This window comes from Manis pentadactyla, chromosome 8 (genome assembly GCF_030020395.1).
Source record: "Manis pentadactyla isolate mManPen7 chromosome 8, mManPen7.hap1, whole genome shotgun sequence".
Taxonomy (NCBI): domain Eukaryota; kingdom Metazoa; phylum Chordata; class Mammalia; order Pholidota; family Manidae; genus Manis; species Manis pentadactyla.
The window spans coordinates 103,730,582-103,746,142 of NC_080026.1; the positions used below are offsets into that span (position 1 = coordinate 103,730,582).

Genomic DNA, 15,561 nt, shown 5'->3' on the forward strand with positions numbered 1-15,561 from the left:
AAACTGAATTCAGTCTTTCCAATCTCACACAATTTCAAGGAGAATTAGAGAAATTATTTCATCTTTCTTATTTACTCAGATGAAACACTGCACATTCACGTTCCAGTCAGTCCCCACACCTCTGTCATAGCACACAGCCTCTCTACTCTGTTGAAATGAAGACCAAAGTTAACAGAAGTTCCCCACTCTTTCCCCACTCACTGTTTCCTACTGTTTTCCCCATTGGTATAACTACCCTATCCAATGCGTTTAACTGTTGTTATAAAAATTTGGTAGTGGTATGACACTTCCACACTTGCTAAAATCCTTGCTTCTTTTTCTGCACCAATTATTCTACTGTAACTCCATATCCCCATTCTTTCGTAACTCCCTCTTTTGCTTTACATGAAATAAGCTCCTCCATATAGGTACCCAAATCCCAGCATCATTCTTTGGGACCAATTATAAATCCTGTTCCAGATGTCACCACTCTTTTCAACAGATGTTACCATGTGCTATAACCTTGCTCTCCTGAATCCTACAGAACTATGTAGAACTAATAGCACCATCCAGTTACATTTGCACAAGTACCTGACCTTACCAAAAGCTTCATTTTCCTCTTATGTGAGTCTCTCAACATCCCAGAGAGGAACCATTATTCTTCCCATTTTATAGATGAAGAAGCCAAGATTCAGCAAGAATTGGGTGACTTACTTAGAGTAAAGCAGATACCTAAATACTAAAGAGTCAAACTGGGAACTTTTATGTCCAACCTCAACTTTTTCCCCATACATGTTTCTGAGAATAAATCTAGCTGCCAAACTAGTCCCACATCTCTGGTGTTAAGTTTTACAGGAGATGCTATAGGCCCTGTGATAGAAAGCTGTCTTGGTCCCTTGGACCACATCACTACCTTTACTCTATCTACAACAATCCTAGCATAAAGTCTTTACATGCAAACTCCACCCCCATCCCAATATCCCACAGATCCTTATTTCTGCCATATTAACTAACTTTGTTTCTTCTGCTCTGAACATAGTCTTGCCCCTTCTCCACTGTTACCCTCTGCCAGGAGAAAGGAAGCAGTCTTCCTCTTTTACTCAATGCCTTACTCACACTGTGGCTCAGAAAGCACAAAGTCTTACACTACAAACTCTGTATAAGTGTACATTTATTGATGGTTTTGTCCTTTCCCTCTCCTGCCCTGTTCAAAGCTGTCCATCTTAGAGGGTAGGCTCAGAAGGCTCTATTTAACCAGCTGTGGGTACCACCCAGGACAATATCTTGCATTATTCAAAGGCACATAAACACTGATGATTATGATCTTTAAAAAAAACAAACAAACTCTAGTCCTTGGTCTGAAATAATGACAGAAACCAGGTGCCAAAACCACTAAGAGCATTATTTACTTTAATTCAGAGTTTCTGAATAGGAATTAGCTTAAAAGAGCTGTAAAGTGAAAGACAAGGGCACATTTGTTTATATGCAGTCCCAAAAGTATAAAACAAAATACAGAGTAATTTGTTACTAGCTTCCCATCAACAACAGTTTAACTCTACTGCAAGGTTACCCCAGGTAAGAGGATCCTAGTTACCAGCATTCCTATTACAAGAAGAAGGTGATCAGCTATTCCAATTGCATGTGTGCTCTGGAAATGCAACAACTGCCTGCATATTACTTACCGGTTTATCCTTGATGGTGGGGCTTGACACACACAGGTACAGTTTCCCGTCTTCTTCTAGGCAGGCATCTATCAAAGCTTGTACTGAGCTCTCCTCCTGGAACAGCAGAAAGGCATAGCCTTGGGGAGAACAAAAACAAAAGAGTAGGGGGAGAAATCAGTAAGTTAAACTCAAAGTACCCATTAAAAATTTACCTATTTTCCTAATTACAACCCTTAAATAGAATTCGTGCCTCATATCAAATTTACCGAGTATCATAATTCTTCCAAGTGGTAAAGATACCTCAAGACAAATGCTGGGCATAGAAGCTACAGGGCATAAATATGCAAAGAAATAAAAAGCTAACCATTTCAAACAATAAGGCTTCTCTCTCACTTACCAACTTTACATTTCTCTGTATGGTCCCGGAAGATGACTGGTTAGCCAGAGACGGGTAAGATTCCTCAAGGGAGGAACAACCTAAGACAGGCACAGTCGCAGGGGGGTCATCAGGTGAGAAATTGGGGATCAACAGAGGTGAGGCTTAGAACCTCACCCCCCCTGTTCGGAGAGAAATCTTCTGCATACGTGGATGTTTTATTGCCCTTGTCTAGCTTGGATTAACACATAGTCTACAGGCACACACCTGATCATCTACATTTGCTCTCTACAGCACTAAACTATGTTTTCTACCTTTATCTTGTATCTACCTACCACTTCAGCATTTTATTAAAAATAATAATAATAAAGAGAGAAATGTGGTATCCACATATAAATCAAGTATAAAAACCAAATGAGTATTCATATTTGAACTGACTGTTTATAGTTCATAATGCATGAGCAAAACCGAAGGTTTCTGTGATGGCTGCCCTTGTACTGTTCACCATGTAAGAACTTATTCACTATGTAAGAATTTGTTCTCCATGTAAGAACTTGTTTGTTATGCCTCAGAAGATTGGAGACTGATGAAAATTAGGCTTGGGGTGGATTAATGATTGTGCATTGAGCATTGACTCCCCTATACAGAATTTTATTGTTGTTAACAACCATTTGATCAATAAATATGAGAGATGCCCTCACAAAAAAAAAAAAAAAAAGTATACACTTCCAATGGTAAAATAATAATTAACTGGGATGTAATGAATATAGTCAAGATATTGTAACAGCTTGGTATGGTGATAGCTGGTACCTAGAAGTGTCATGTATATAAATGTTGAATCACTATGTTGTACACCTGAAACTAATGTAATACTGTGTGTCAACTACCCTTCAATAAAAAAATGATTATCTACAAAAAAAAGAAAAAAAAAAGAAAAAAAAATTTATCTATTATTTCACTTTGGCAAAATCTTACTAAAAGCTAAAAGCTCTAAGTGGGACACAGGGAAGTAATAGTCAATAGATGCTCATGTGCCAGGCTTTGTATTAGGTGTTTATAGACATTATTTTAATTCTCATAATTACTCAGGGGCGTAAAATTAGAATACCTCTGTGTAACTTTCACTACACAGAGGCATACATTGCTTTACTGCACTTCACAGATACTACATTTTTCACAAATTAAAGATCTGTGGCAACCCTGTGTCAAGCAAATCTATCAGTGCCCTTTTTCCAACATCATTTGCTCACTTCATGTTTCTGTGTCACATTTTGGTTAATTATCCCAATACTTCAAACTTTTTCATTATCATTATATTTGTTATGGTGATCTGTGACCAGTGATCTTTGATGTTACCACTGAATTTGCTTTGGGGCACCAGTACCATACTAAACAGGCATGTTCCGACAGTTCCACCAACCAGCTATTCTCCCACCTCTCTCTTCGGGTCTCCCTGTTCCCCGAGACACAACAATACTGAAATTATGCCTATTAATAACCCTACATTGGCCTCTAAGCATCAAGTGAAAGGAAAAGTGCACGTCTTTCACTTTAAATCAAAAGCCAGAAATGATTAAGCTTAGTGAGGAAAGCATGTCTTGAGCTGAGATAGGCCAAAAGCTAAGATTCTTTGCCAAACATTTAGCCCAGTTATGAATACAAATGAAAAATTTCTGGAGGAAATTAAAAGTGCTACTCCAGTGAACACACAAATGATGAGGGAGTACAACAGCCTTATTGCTGATGTGGAGAAAGTTTGAGTGATATGGATAGAAGATCAAACGAACAACTTTCTCCTAAGCCAAAGCCTAATCCAGAGGAAGACCCTAACTCTCTTCAATTCTATGAAGGCTGAGAGAGGAAGCTGCAGAAGGAAATCAGAAGCTAGCAGAGGTTGGTTCATGAGGTTTGAACAAAGAAGCTATCTCTACAGCATAAAAGTGCAAGGTGAAGCAGCAAGGGCTGATGTAGAAGCTGCAGCAAGTTATCCAGAAGATCTAGCTAAGATAACTCATGAAGGTGGCTACACTAAACAGCAGGTTTTGAATGTACATGACACAGCATTATATTGGAACAACATGCCATGTAGGACTTCCCCATAGCTGGAGAAGAGAAATCAAACCTTCAAAGGACAGGCTGACTCTCTTGTTGGGGGCTAATGTAGCTGGTGTCTTTCAGTTGAAGCCAATGCACATTGACCGTTCTGAAAATCCTAGAGCCCTTAAGGACTATGCTAAATCTACTTGCCTGTGCACTGTAATGGAACAACAAAGCCGGGATGACAGCACATCCGTTTATAACATGGTTTACTGAATATTTTAAATTCACCGTTGCGGCCTGTTAAAAGATTCCTTTCAAAATATTATTGCTCATTGACAATGCACCAGATCACCCAAGAGCTCTAATAGAGAGGTACAATGAGATTAATGTTGTTTTCATAACTGCTAACACAACATCCAGTCTGCAGCCATGGATTAAAGAGTAATTTCAGCTTTCAAGTCTTATTATTTGAGTTTTACTATTACTTTTCATGAGGCTATACCTGCCATAGGTAGTGATTCCTCTGATGCATTTGGGCAAAGAAAACTGAAAGGCTTCTGGAAAGGATTCACCATTCCAGATGTCATTAAGAACATTTGTGATTCATGGGGAGCAGTCAAAATATCAACATTAACAGGAGTTTGGAAGAAATTGATTCCAACCCTCATGGATGATTTTGAGAGGTTCAAGCTCTCACTGGAAGATGTCACTGCAGATGTGATGGAGTAAGCAAGAGAACTTGAATTAGAAGTGGAGCCTAACAGTGTGACTGAAATGCTGCACTCTCATGATAAAACTTGAAAGGTAGAGAAGTTGCTTTTTATGGATGAGCAAATAAACTGGTTTCTTGAGATAGAATCTATCCCTGGTTAAGATGTTGTGAAGATTGTTGAAATTACAACACAGGATTTAGAATATTTCACAAACTTAGTTGATAAAGCAGTGGCAGGTTTTGAAAAGACTAATTCCAATTTTGCAAGAAGTTCTGCTGTGGATAAAATGCTATCAAAGAGTACTGATACTACAGAGAAATAGTTCATGGAAGGAAGAGCCAATTTATGTGGCAAAATTCATTGTTGTCTTATTTTAAGAAATTGCCACAGCCATCCTAGCCTTCAGCAACTACCACACTGATCAGTCAGCAGCCACTGACAATTAGGCAAGACCCTTCACAAACAAAAAGATTATGACTCACTGAAAGTTCAGATGGTGCTTAGCATTTTTTTTTTAGCAATAAGGTGTTTTCTAATTAAATGCTTGATTATGTAAATTGTTTTTTCACATTTATTTATTTATTTATTTAGGTATCGTTAATGTACAATTACTTGAACATTATGGTTACTAGACTCCCCCTATTATCAAGTCCCCCCCACATACCCCATTACAGTCACTGTCCATCAGCATAATAAGATGCTATAGAATCATTACTTGTCTTCTCTGTATATACTGCCTTTCCGGTGTCCTCCCCCCACCACTACATTATGTGTGCTAATCGTAATGCCCCGTTTTCCCCCTTGTCTCACCCTTCCCACCCATCCTCCCCAGTCCCTTTCCCTTTGGTAACTGTTAGTCCATTCTTGGGTTCTGTGAGTCTGCTGCTGTTTTGTTCCTTCAGTTTTTTCTTTGTTCTTATATTCCACAGATGAGTGAAATCATTTGATACTTGTCTTTCTCTGCCTGGCTTATTTCACTGAGCATAATACCCTCTAGCTCCATCCATGTTGTTACAAATGGTAGGATTTGTTTTCTTCTTATGGCTGAATAATATTCCATTGTGTATATGTACCACCTCTTCTTTTTTTTTAAATTTTTTTTTATTTTGGTATCATTAATATACAATTACAGAAAGAACATGTTTACTAGGTTCCCCCCTTCACCAAGTCCCCCCCACATACCCCTTCACAGTCACTGTCCATCTGCGTAGTAAGATGCTGTAAAATCACTACTTGTCTTCTCTGTGTTCACAGTCCTCCCTGTGCCCCCCTCACACTATACATGCTAATCGTAATGCCCTCTTTCTTTTTCCCCACCCTTATCCCTCCCTTCCCACCCATTGTCCCCAGTCCCTTTCCCTTTAGTAACTATTAATCCATTCTTGAGTTCTGTGATTCTGCTGCTGTTTTGTTCCTTCAGTTGTCCTTTGTTCTTATACTCCACATATGGGTGAAATCATTTGGTACTTGTCCTTCTCCGCTTGGCTTATTTCACTGAGCATAATACCCTCTAGCTCCATCCATGTTGTTGCGAATGGTAGGATCTGTTTTTTTCTTATGGCTGTGTAATATTCCATTGTGCATATGTACCACATCTTCTTTATCCATTCATCTACTGATGGACACTTAGGTTGCTTCCATTTCTTGGCTATTGTAAATAGTGCTGTGATAAACATAGGGGTGCATACGTCTTTTTGAAACTGGGCTGCTGCATTCTTAGGGTAAATTCCTAGGAGTGGAATTCCTGGGACAAATGGTATTTCTATTTTGAGCTTTTTGAGGAACCTCCGTACTGCTTTCCACAATGGTTGAAATAGTTCACATTCCCACCAGTAGGAGGGCTCCCCTTTCTCCACATCCTCGCTAACATTTGTTGTTGTTTGTCTTTTGGATTGTGGCCATCCTTACTGATGTGAGGTGATATCTCATTGTGGTTTTAATTTGCATTTCTCTGATGACAAGCGATGTGGAGCATCTTTTCATGTGCCTGTTGGCCATCTGAATTTCTTCTTTGGAGAAGTGTCTGTTCAGCTCCTCTGCCCATTTTTTAATTGGCTTATTTGCTTTTTGTTTGTTGTGGTGCATGAGCTCTTTGTATATTTTGGATGTCAACTCCTTATTGGATATGTCATTTATGAATATATTCTCCCAGACTGTAAGATATCTTGTTGTTCAACTGATGGTGTCCTTTGTTGTACAGAAGCTTTTTAGTTTGATATAGTCCTACTTGTTTATTTTTGCTTTTGTTTCCTTGCCCAGGGAGATATGTTCATATATAAATTGTTTTTTATATACAATGTCATTACATATTGAATAGACTATAGTATCATGTAGTTTTTGTGTACTGGGAAACCAAAAAATTCATGTGACTTGCTTTATTGTCATATTTGACTTATTGGGGTGTTCTGGAACTGAACCTGCAATAGCTCCAAAGTATGCCTGTAGGTCTGGTCATCTTTAATGACAGCAGGAAGGCTCAACACTGGCCTGCTATTGATGCACAACAACAAGCCAGGAAAGAAACATCATCTGCCCTCCAGCTTCCACCAAGCTTAGACCTGACACATAATATAACAAGGATATATCTTGAAAACATTACGCTAAGTGAAAGAAGCTAGGCACAAAATACCAAATACTGCATGACTCTATTTATATGGAACATCCAGAATAGGCAAATCTATAAAGACATAAAACAGATTAGTGGTTGCTTAGAGCTGGGAGACTAGAAGGAACAGGTACGCGGTTTCTTTTTAGGGAGGATGGAAATTTTCTAAAATTGATTGCAGTGATGGTTGCTTAGCTCAGGGAACACATTGAAAACAACTAAATTGTACATTTTAAATGGGTTAACTGTATGGTATGTAAATGGTATCTCAACAAAAGTTGCCACAAAAAAGCCCAGCATAAGGCTAGTGCTTTTACATTTTACTCTGATGATGATGCTCTATTTCTCCAAGGATATTCTCCTGTCTCATGGCAGAGTATGCAATCTATGCATGTGGACATTAGTTGCAGCAATTCCATGGACACAGCAGCTTTATTCATTTCAGTTCAGTAAGATATAATAAGCAGCTATTCCAAGTGAACACAATCTATGGATTATGAGAAAACTCAGATGAATGAGACTAGGTTCCTATTGTCAAGAAACTTACGTGGTAGAAGAAACAGACATTTAGACAAGTATTCATTACAAATGTGAGGGAGATAAGTGAGGACAAAAATTGCCATGGGAGCCCAGAGGAGAAAGGACTCTAACTTGAGAGAATCAACAAAGACTTCAAAGAGGACAATAGATGTTCAAAGGGTCAACTCCAGCACTTGCTGCCAGCCTCGCATTCATGAATCGCAGCTGAGCAAAGGCCCATCATGAGCTAGTCTAAGCCTGAGTGTCCAACTATTCAATCTTTCTACAACCCCTCTATCTTTGTTAAGTCTCTCAGCTGTCACCTCCACTCCTAGTCCAGCTACTGACCTCAAAGGAAACCATCATCAAAATGGTTCTCCTCTGGCACACTGCATGCCAGAAAGATGTAAGTGATGGAGAAGGATAAGACCCCCCATATTGTTTATATTCTCACACATCAAACAAAATTTTAAGTGACTGGCCTAAAAGCAAAGCTCTCTGGAGTCCTGGGGAGCACGTAATGACAGGTGCAGTAGATAATGAATAATGGGTACTCTATTTAATCCTTTTCCCCAACTCCTCATGTACTATACAGAACCTCCAAGCAAATACAGCAGGGAAAAGATCAACTACTACCCAGCACACCAAGAGTGGCAGTGCAACAGGAGGAAGCCAATACATAGGGGAAAGCGCCAAACATAGGAGTGGGTATGTAGCTGCAAGAGGGAGGCCACCTACGTGGTGGGAGCCAGAGCAGTTTTCTGGCTCTGCTCCCAGGCTAGATGGGTCAGAGGATTTAGCAGGTGGCCAAGCAAGAAAAATAAAACCCAAGTATAAAACTAGAAAAGATAATACATCATTTCTTCATATCCTCTCTCTTAAGAAAACAGTACCAAACTATTAACAAGTCCCAGGGAAATCTATTTAAAAAATCATTGTTTTCATTTAATGTGAGAACATTAACTTCATTTGCCAAGAATGGGTGAAAAAGAGAAGATCTCAGCATGTCCTCTCAAACCTCCTGCCTCACCAGGTTAAATCCAAGTACAAAGGTCCTAAGTGGCATACTGTATATCTTGTTCTTAGAGAGGATCCCATCTGTGTATACCATGCACAGGGACATCAAAAATGCATGGTCAGCAAGCTGAGGCTCCCTCCAGTTCTTTGCCTCTGGAAGGCCACCAGGTGGACTGCACTCTTCCTGCACATTGCTGCCCACCCTCTGCGATCTTCCCCATCAAATCCCATTCAACTTGAGCATTGGAGGAAGGGAAGGGTGACTCCCTATCGCAGCTGAGTAGCTACCACAAAAACATGCAGATTTTCACTCAGGCCTATTTGACAGCCATAAATGTCAACACTGGCAGTAAGTAGACAGAGTAAAAACAACAGAGTAACAAGTAAGACCTAGCACAAATATTACTACCAAGAAGAATATCTAAACAGCTTCTTTTCCTTTCCCAGGGAATGGCCCATAATACTCTACCAATTTCTTCAAGATGGCTCTTTTAAAACAATCTCTACTCCCTGATCAGCAAGCTGCCACTCCCAGTAATGACATTATTCTCTTAGCACTACAGATAATAGGCGTGACTCAAGTTCAGTAATTTCCTTCAATTCTACTTTTTACCTTGGGCCTTCAAACCAAAACACCCTAAATCACCCACAAAAAAGTTTATGATACCTTCATCTACTAAAATACTTTCTGATACCTCAAAGTCAACCAAACCCAGATAAAAACAGAAATCCAGAGGATTAAGAAGAAATTAGGAAAGAACAATCCTTAAAACACATTTCCCTATTGATTTTCTGAAATGTAAGATCAGTGTAAACAAAGTAGAAAAAGATTCCCTCAAGAATAACATGGTCAGTGTGAGATGGGAACTAAATCAATGATTTACTAAAAGACAAATTCCACAAGGTACTATAAAAAAAGCTCTGGACTAGGTATCAGAATGTCTGGGTTTAGGTCCAAGTGCTAACATGTATTAGCTGTGTGGTAATAACAGCTAAAAGCTAATAACACTGATGGGGCATCTACTATATACCAGGCACTGCTTTAAGTGCCCTTAAGTGTATTAATTTGTTTCCTCTTCACACACAGCCTGTGAGGGAGGATCTGTTTTTAATTCTATTTTGCAGTTAAAGAAATTGCAGAGTGATTAAGAGAATTGTTTGAGTTGACCTAGTAAGTGGTGGAATCATGAACTTAAAGTTTCTGAGTCTTGGCTCTTTTCTCTGCAAAACAAAGAAACTAAGTATTTATCCTGATTACCTTACAGAGATGTAGGTTGTGTCATAATATATATAGATAAAGGTGTGTAAGCTAGAATATTGTTCAAGCATCAATTTCTCTTCTCCTGAATTTTCAGTTATTTATGTGACATGTAAAATTAAGTTGAGTTTTGCATATGGTCTCACCATAAAAATTAGAGTTCAAATTAATGATATGTACTTTCTACTTTGTATTTGCAAGCATTTGGTGAATAAGGGCAGTAATCTAAAGAAAAAAAAGTAGTTATTTAAATAAAGGCTGAATATTATTGTAAACAAACAATAAAATGACTGAATATTTCACTTTCATATGTCATTAGCCATTTCCACCATGAGAGTATTATCAGATGTGCTATTATCTGCTGATTTGTAATACTTTCTTTAAATAAGAGCCTATTTTACCTATAAACTGCATTCCTCAAACTGTCACTATAAGGGTAGGTTCCTCTATTAGTTTGAAAGGTATATACAAAAAAAACTTGGCCAAAATATTATAAACTACATCTGTCATCCCTTGCCCTCCAAGACAGTAAGAGATAACAGGATTAGGAAACTCCTCAAGTTTCAACAATGGTGACTTTGTTTCCTAAGTACCTAAGTGTTCAAGGGCTTCAAAGATGTGGTGAGCTATGAGAGGCCTTCAACACAGAGTCAGTCTGCGGGTGGAAATATGGACTCCTGTGGAGAAGGAACTCTTCGCACCACCGCCATCATGACCCTGGTTTATGGGCAGAATGGATGGCAAGAAATTGGTTGCTTCTCCCACTGCTGGGGGAGGAAGGGTAAAACAATGAGGGATTTTTGGAAAAGCCTGGACTTACCAATGCACTTCTCTGGGGTAGAGAGTAACAGTGAGGTATGCAATGGGTACTTAATTAGGATAATTCCATTTTATTTGGCCAAGTTTTTGAAAGGCAAATTTAATTAAAAGTTTTTTCTCTTAATACCTGAGAACATATTAAGTATAGCAACTGCCAAAGTGTTCTTGGCTACCTTTCAAAAACAAAGCTTCCTAAACTCTTAAATACATAATTTTTCACATTACAACTTTTTATACTTGGCCTCCAGTACAAGTAACAATCACCACTAACTTCACCACCACAAACACCAGTTATTAAGTGCTTACAATGTGCTAAAGGCACTTTCCAGTAATAAACACTTTACATCTATTAGCTCTTTTTATCCTCACAGTAATTCTATGAAGTTGTTATTGATACTATTTTACAGATGAGGAAACTGAAGCTCCAAGAGGTTACGGGACATCTCAGATTACAATCCAGAGATCAAATTTGGGATTAAACCTAGGTCAGCTGCTAGAGTTCTCATTCTTTATTCATTAATTTATACTGTCTCACCTGGAAGGGTGAGGTATCACCAACAAATACAGATCTATTTATTATTTATTGTCATTTTGCGACACTGATAGTGTTTTAGTGGCAAGAAGGAGCGACCTGTGCTTTAGTCCTATAATTTAAGGCCTATATAGATAAGTTTGCTCTAAAGTCCATAAAAAACTATATTAAGAAGAGTTGAAATGATGAATTTAAAAATAATCAGAAGTTTAGATTTATTTAGGTTAATCAAATTTCCATATTCAGTAAAGACGCTTATTCGCTTTCAGTGTATTTTTAAGTTGTGTATTTAGAATGAAGTTTCTTGAGGGAGTTAAAGACCAGATCTCACTAAATTAAGATTTTAGTAGAATGAATATCACCATCACAGCAATAATCAACTTAAGCATAAATCATCAATGGATTCTAAAACCAATGGGTAAATTTGGGGAGAGGATACAAGATACTCATACAATCTTGAAATATCACTTCACAGATTGATAAGTATTTGCAAAAGGAGAAAAAAGCACTTTTACAATGGAGGAACCTGGCAGACACACCTTACCCAAATGCTCAAACTTAATATTGCCAACAATAGGGCAAACTGTGTTGCTGGTACTGTGTCCTCAGTACTTCACCTACCGAGTCCTGCTAACAGTGTTTCCCCGGGATCCATTATAAGGAAACAATGAGATTATTCCAAATTAAATGATATCCTGTAAAATATCTGTCATGGATTACACAAATCATACAAAACACGCACCACAACAAACAAAAAGTAAATAAGCCAATTAAAAAATGGGCAGAGGAACTAAACAGACAGTTCTCCAAAGAAGAAATTTAGATGGCCAACAGACACGTGAAAAGATGCTCAACATCACTTGTCATCAGAGAAATGCAAATTAAAACCACAATGAGATATCACCTCACACAAGTAAGGATCACCACCATCCAAAAGACAAACAACAACAAATGTTGGGAGGTTGCAGAGAAACGGGAACCCTCCTACACTGCTGGTAGGCATGTAAACTAGTTCAACCATTGTGGAAAGCAGTATGGAGGTTCCTCAAAAAGCTCAAAATAGAAATACCATTTGACCCAGGAATTCCACTCCTAGGAATTTACCCTAAGAATGCAGCAGCCCAGTTTCAAAAAGACATATGCACCCCTATGTTTATCACAGCACTATTTACAATAGCCAAGAAATGGAAGCAACCTAAGTGTCCATCAGTAGATGAATGGATAAAGAAGATGTGGTACATATGCACAATGGAATATTATTCAGCTATAAGAAGAAAACAAATCCTACCATTTGCAACAACATAGATGGAGCCAGCGGGTATTATGCTCAGTGAAATAAGCCAGGCAGAGAAAGACAAATACTAAATGATCTCACTCATATGTGGAGTATAAGAACAAAGAGAAAACTGAAGGAACAAAACAACAGCAGAAACACAGAATCCAAGAATAGACTAACAGTTACCATAGGGAAAGGGACTAGGGAGGATGGTGGGAAGGGAGGGATAAGTGGGGTGGGGGGGGAGAAAGGGGGCATTAAGAATAGCATGTATAATGTGCGTGGGGGGGCACAGGGAGAGCTGTGTAACACAGAGAAGACAAGTAGTGATTCTACAGCATCTTACTACGCTGATGGACAGTGAATGTAATGGGGTTTGTTGGGGGGACTTGGTGATAGGGGGCGTCTAGTAAACATAATGTTCCTCATGTAATTGTGGATTAATGATACCAAAATAAAAATAATAAAATAAATAAAATAAAACAACAGCAACAAAAACAGCTCTACATTACTAGAATAATCTGGACATTTCTTGTTGTCAGGAGACATATGCTGACTCTTTAGGAGTGAGGGACCTTGATGTCTATAACTTACTCTTAAATGATTCATCAAAAAATATGTATATACACACATACAGACAGAAAAAAAGCAAGCAAGCAAATGTGGCAAAATGCTAACAACTGGTGAATCTAGGGTAAGGCTATCTAGGTATTCATTGAACTATTCTTACTTTTTGAAGGTTTGAAAATTTTCAAAATAAAAATCTGTGGAAAAAAATTTTTTAAATCACAGGTATTTCTGGAGAACAGGGTGATGTACACTCTTATTCTTTAAAGAGCTATGTGCTGTTCTTAAAGACACTATAGTTCTTAAAAATAAACTAATGATCTCAGTGATGATTTATATGTTTCAAGAATCAACTCTAATGGGAAAACAATTCCAGCTTGTAGGGCTGTGCCCTGAACCACTGCTCCCTTCATAAAACGATGGCTGACCAAGCGATGGCTGATTTCTAATTAAGAGAGATCAGCCCCAGAAGGAAGGATCCATGGTCTGGGTAGAGAGAGAGAGCTCTCTTTGCACAGAATCCAGGCTCCCTGACTTCCTATGACCTTCCTAGGGAAACCTGAAGGGCACCTCTCCAGCCAGAGCTGGCTGAGTTCTGACATTTTTTGGCACAGGAAGTCTGTTCCAAACATTTTCTCTGACCTTGACTTTCAGGTCAGAGGACTTAATCTGATTTGCCTCAGGCATCTTTGTTTTTGCATTCAATTCAATAGAACCAAAAATATTTATGAGGTATAGGCATTAAAGTTACAAAGATGAATAAGCCAAGGAAGAGCCCTGCCCTAGAAGAACTCAACCTGTACATAAATGACTAAGAAGCAACATAAGAAGTACTATGTTGGGCGTATGACCTAAGGAACACTGGTAGAGACAAATGGCCCAGAGGTGTCCAGATATCAGGGAAAGCCATAGAGGAGAGGCCATATCTGGGCTGGAGGATAATTACTTTTCTAGAATGTAAGGACATTCCAAGTTCAGATAAGAGTACAGGTCAAGGCATGGAAGGGTCAAAGTATTGGCTCATTTGGAAAACTCAGAAGAGTTCATTAGAGTATAGGATTGGGGGTGGTCAGTGGGAAGAGATGAAGCAGCTTATCAACCCCTTGCCTGCTGCCTGGAGAACACTGTAGGTCCCTGAATTGGATTCCTTATTTATTGTCCTCTTGGATGAGAACATCTGATTTCCAAGATTTACTACATGCTTACTATGAACTCTAGGCACTGGAAGGGAATACTGACATGAGAAAGTCCTTATTCTCAAGGAATTTATAAGCTAGTACAAGAAGGCCATGAAGAATAAAATAGAGAACTGTAATCCACAAACAATGCATTAAGGATCCTAAAAAGCCTTTTTTTAAATGTATTTTTAAAAGTTAAACTTCAGAGAAAGAAAACAGATCATTAAATGAAGAAGACATGGATAGAGAAATCAGGGAAGACATCATGTAGGTGGTGGCCAGACAGGAGCCGAACCTTAATGGAATACATAGGTGGAAAAAATGGAGACATTCCAAGGGAAGGAATTAGCTTAAGTTAAGACGTACAGATGTCTCTGCAGGTACTGTCCAAGTCCATGGATTCCTAAACACTCTACTTAGATTCAGAACCAACCATATTTCTTTGACTGTATTTACTACATAGGGCTGAAGTTCAAACACTTTGGGTCTAGCCTGTTTTGTGTTTTCTGTTACACTAGTAACTGCTTCTTTGTGGGTCTGTTGCTTGTCAGGCACGGATGGGGGGAGGTGGGAATGGACAAGAAAATAAGACTGATGGGAGAGTTGATTTTTTCAACCTCAGAGCTGAAAATTGGCAATGCTGTGTTCTTAGTAAAGTCCTGTAATCCAGGGTAGCAACCTGGGGCACTGGGGCTTAAGGTATGCTCTGTTTACATAACCACAGATTCCCTATATAAAGAGGTCCTTGTGAAGTCTGCCAGTCTATCAGTTCTAGTCATGGTCAGTTCTGACAAGCACCTGACCAAGAAAACTGAGACCAGGCTGGGTTGATAGGGAACTGGTCAAACTAGTTGGGCAGTTTTATTATTGCTGAGCACACATTTTCATCAGGGGGAAGGGCACTAATATTATTTAACACATATTAAGCCTATGTACTATATTGGTGCTCATATGAACTGTCTCACATGATCATTTTAATAATCCAATGAGGAGTATTGACTCAGATGAGTCAACTGAG

The 15,561-nt window shown here is 38.7% G+C and overlaps 1 protein-coding gene and 1 pseudogene across 10 annotated transcripts in view; one reads left to right on the forward strand and one right to left on the reverse strand.

Moving 5' to 3' along the window:
* Positions 1–15,561, reverse strand: part of CPEB3 (cytoplasmic polyadenylation element binding protein 3) — a 191,512-nt gene that overhangs the window by 44,153 nt on the left and 131,798 nt on the right. For all 10 annotated transcript variants that reach the window (XM_057506085.1, XM_057506086.1, XM_057506089.1 and 7 more), the window contains one exon: positions 1,662–1,780. In XM_057506085.1, coding sequence (XP_057362068.1) covers positions 1,662–1,780 — 119 coding nt within the window. The remainder of the gene's footprint in view (positions 1–1,661; positions 1,781–15,561) is intronic.
* Positions 3,418–5,261, forward strand: LOC130684516 (tigger transposable element-derived protein 1-like; annotated as a pseudogene).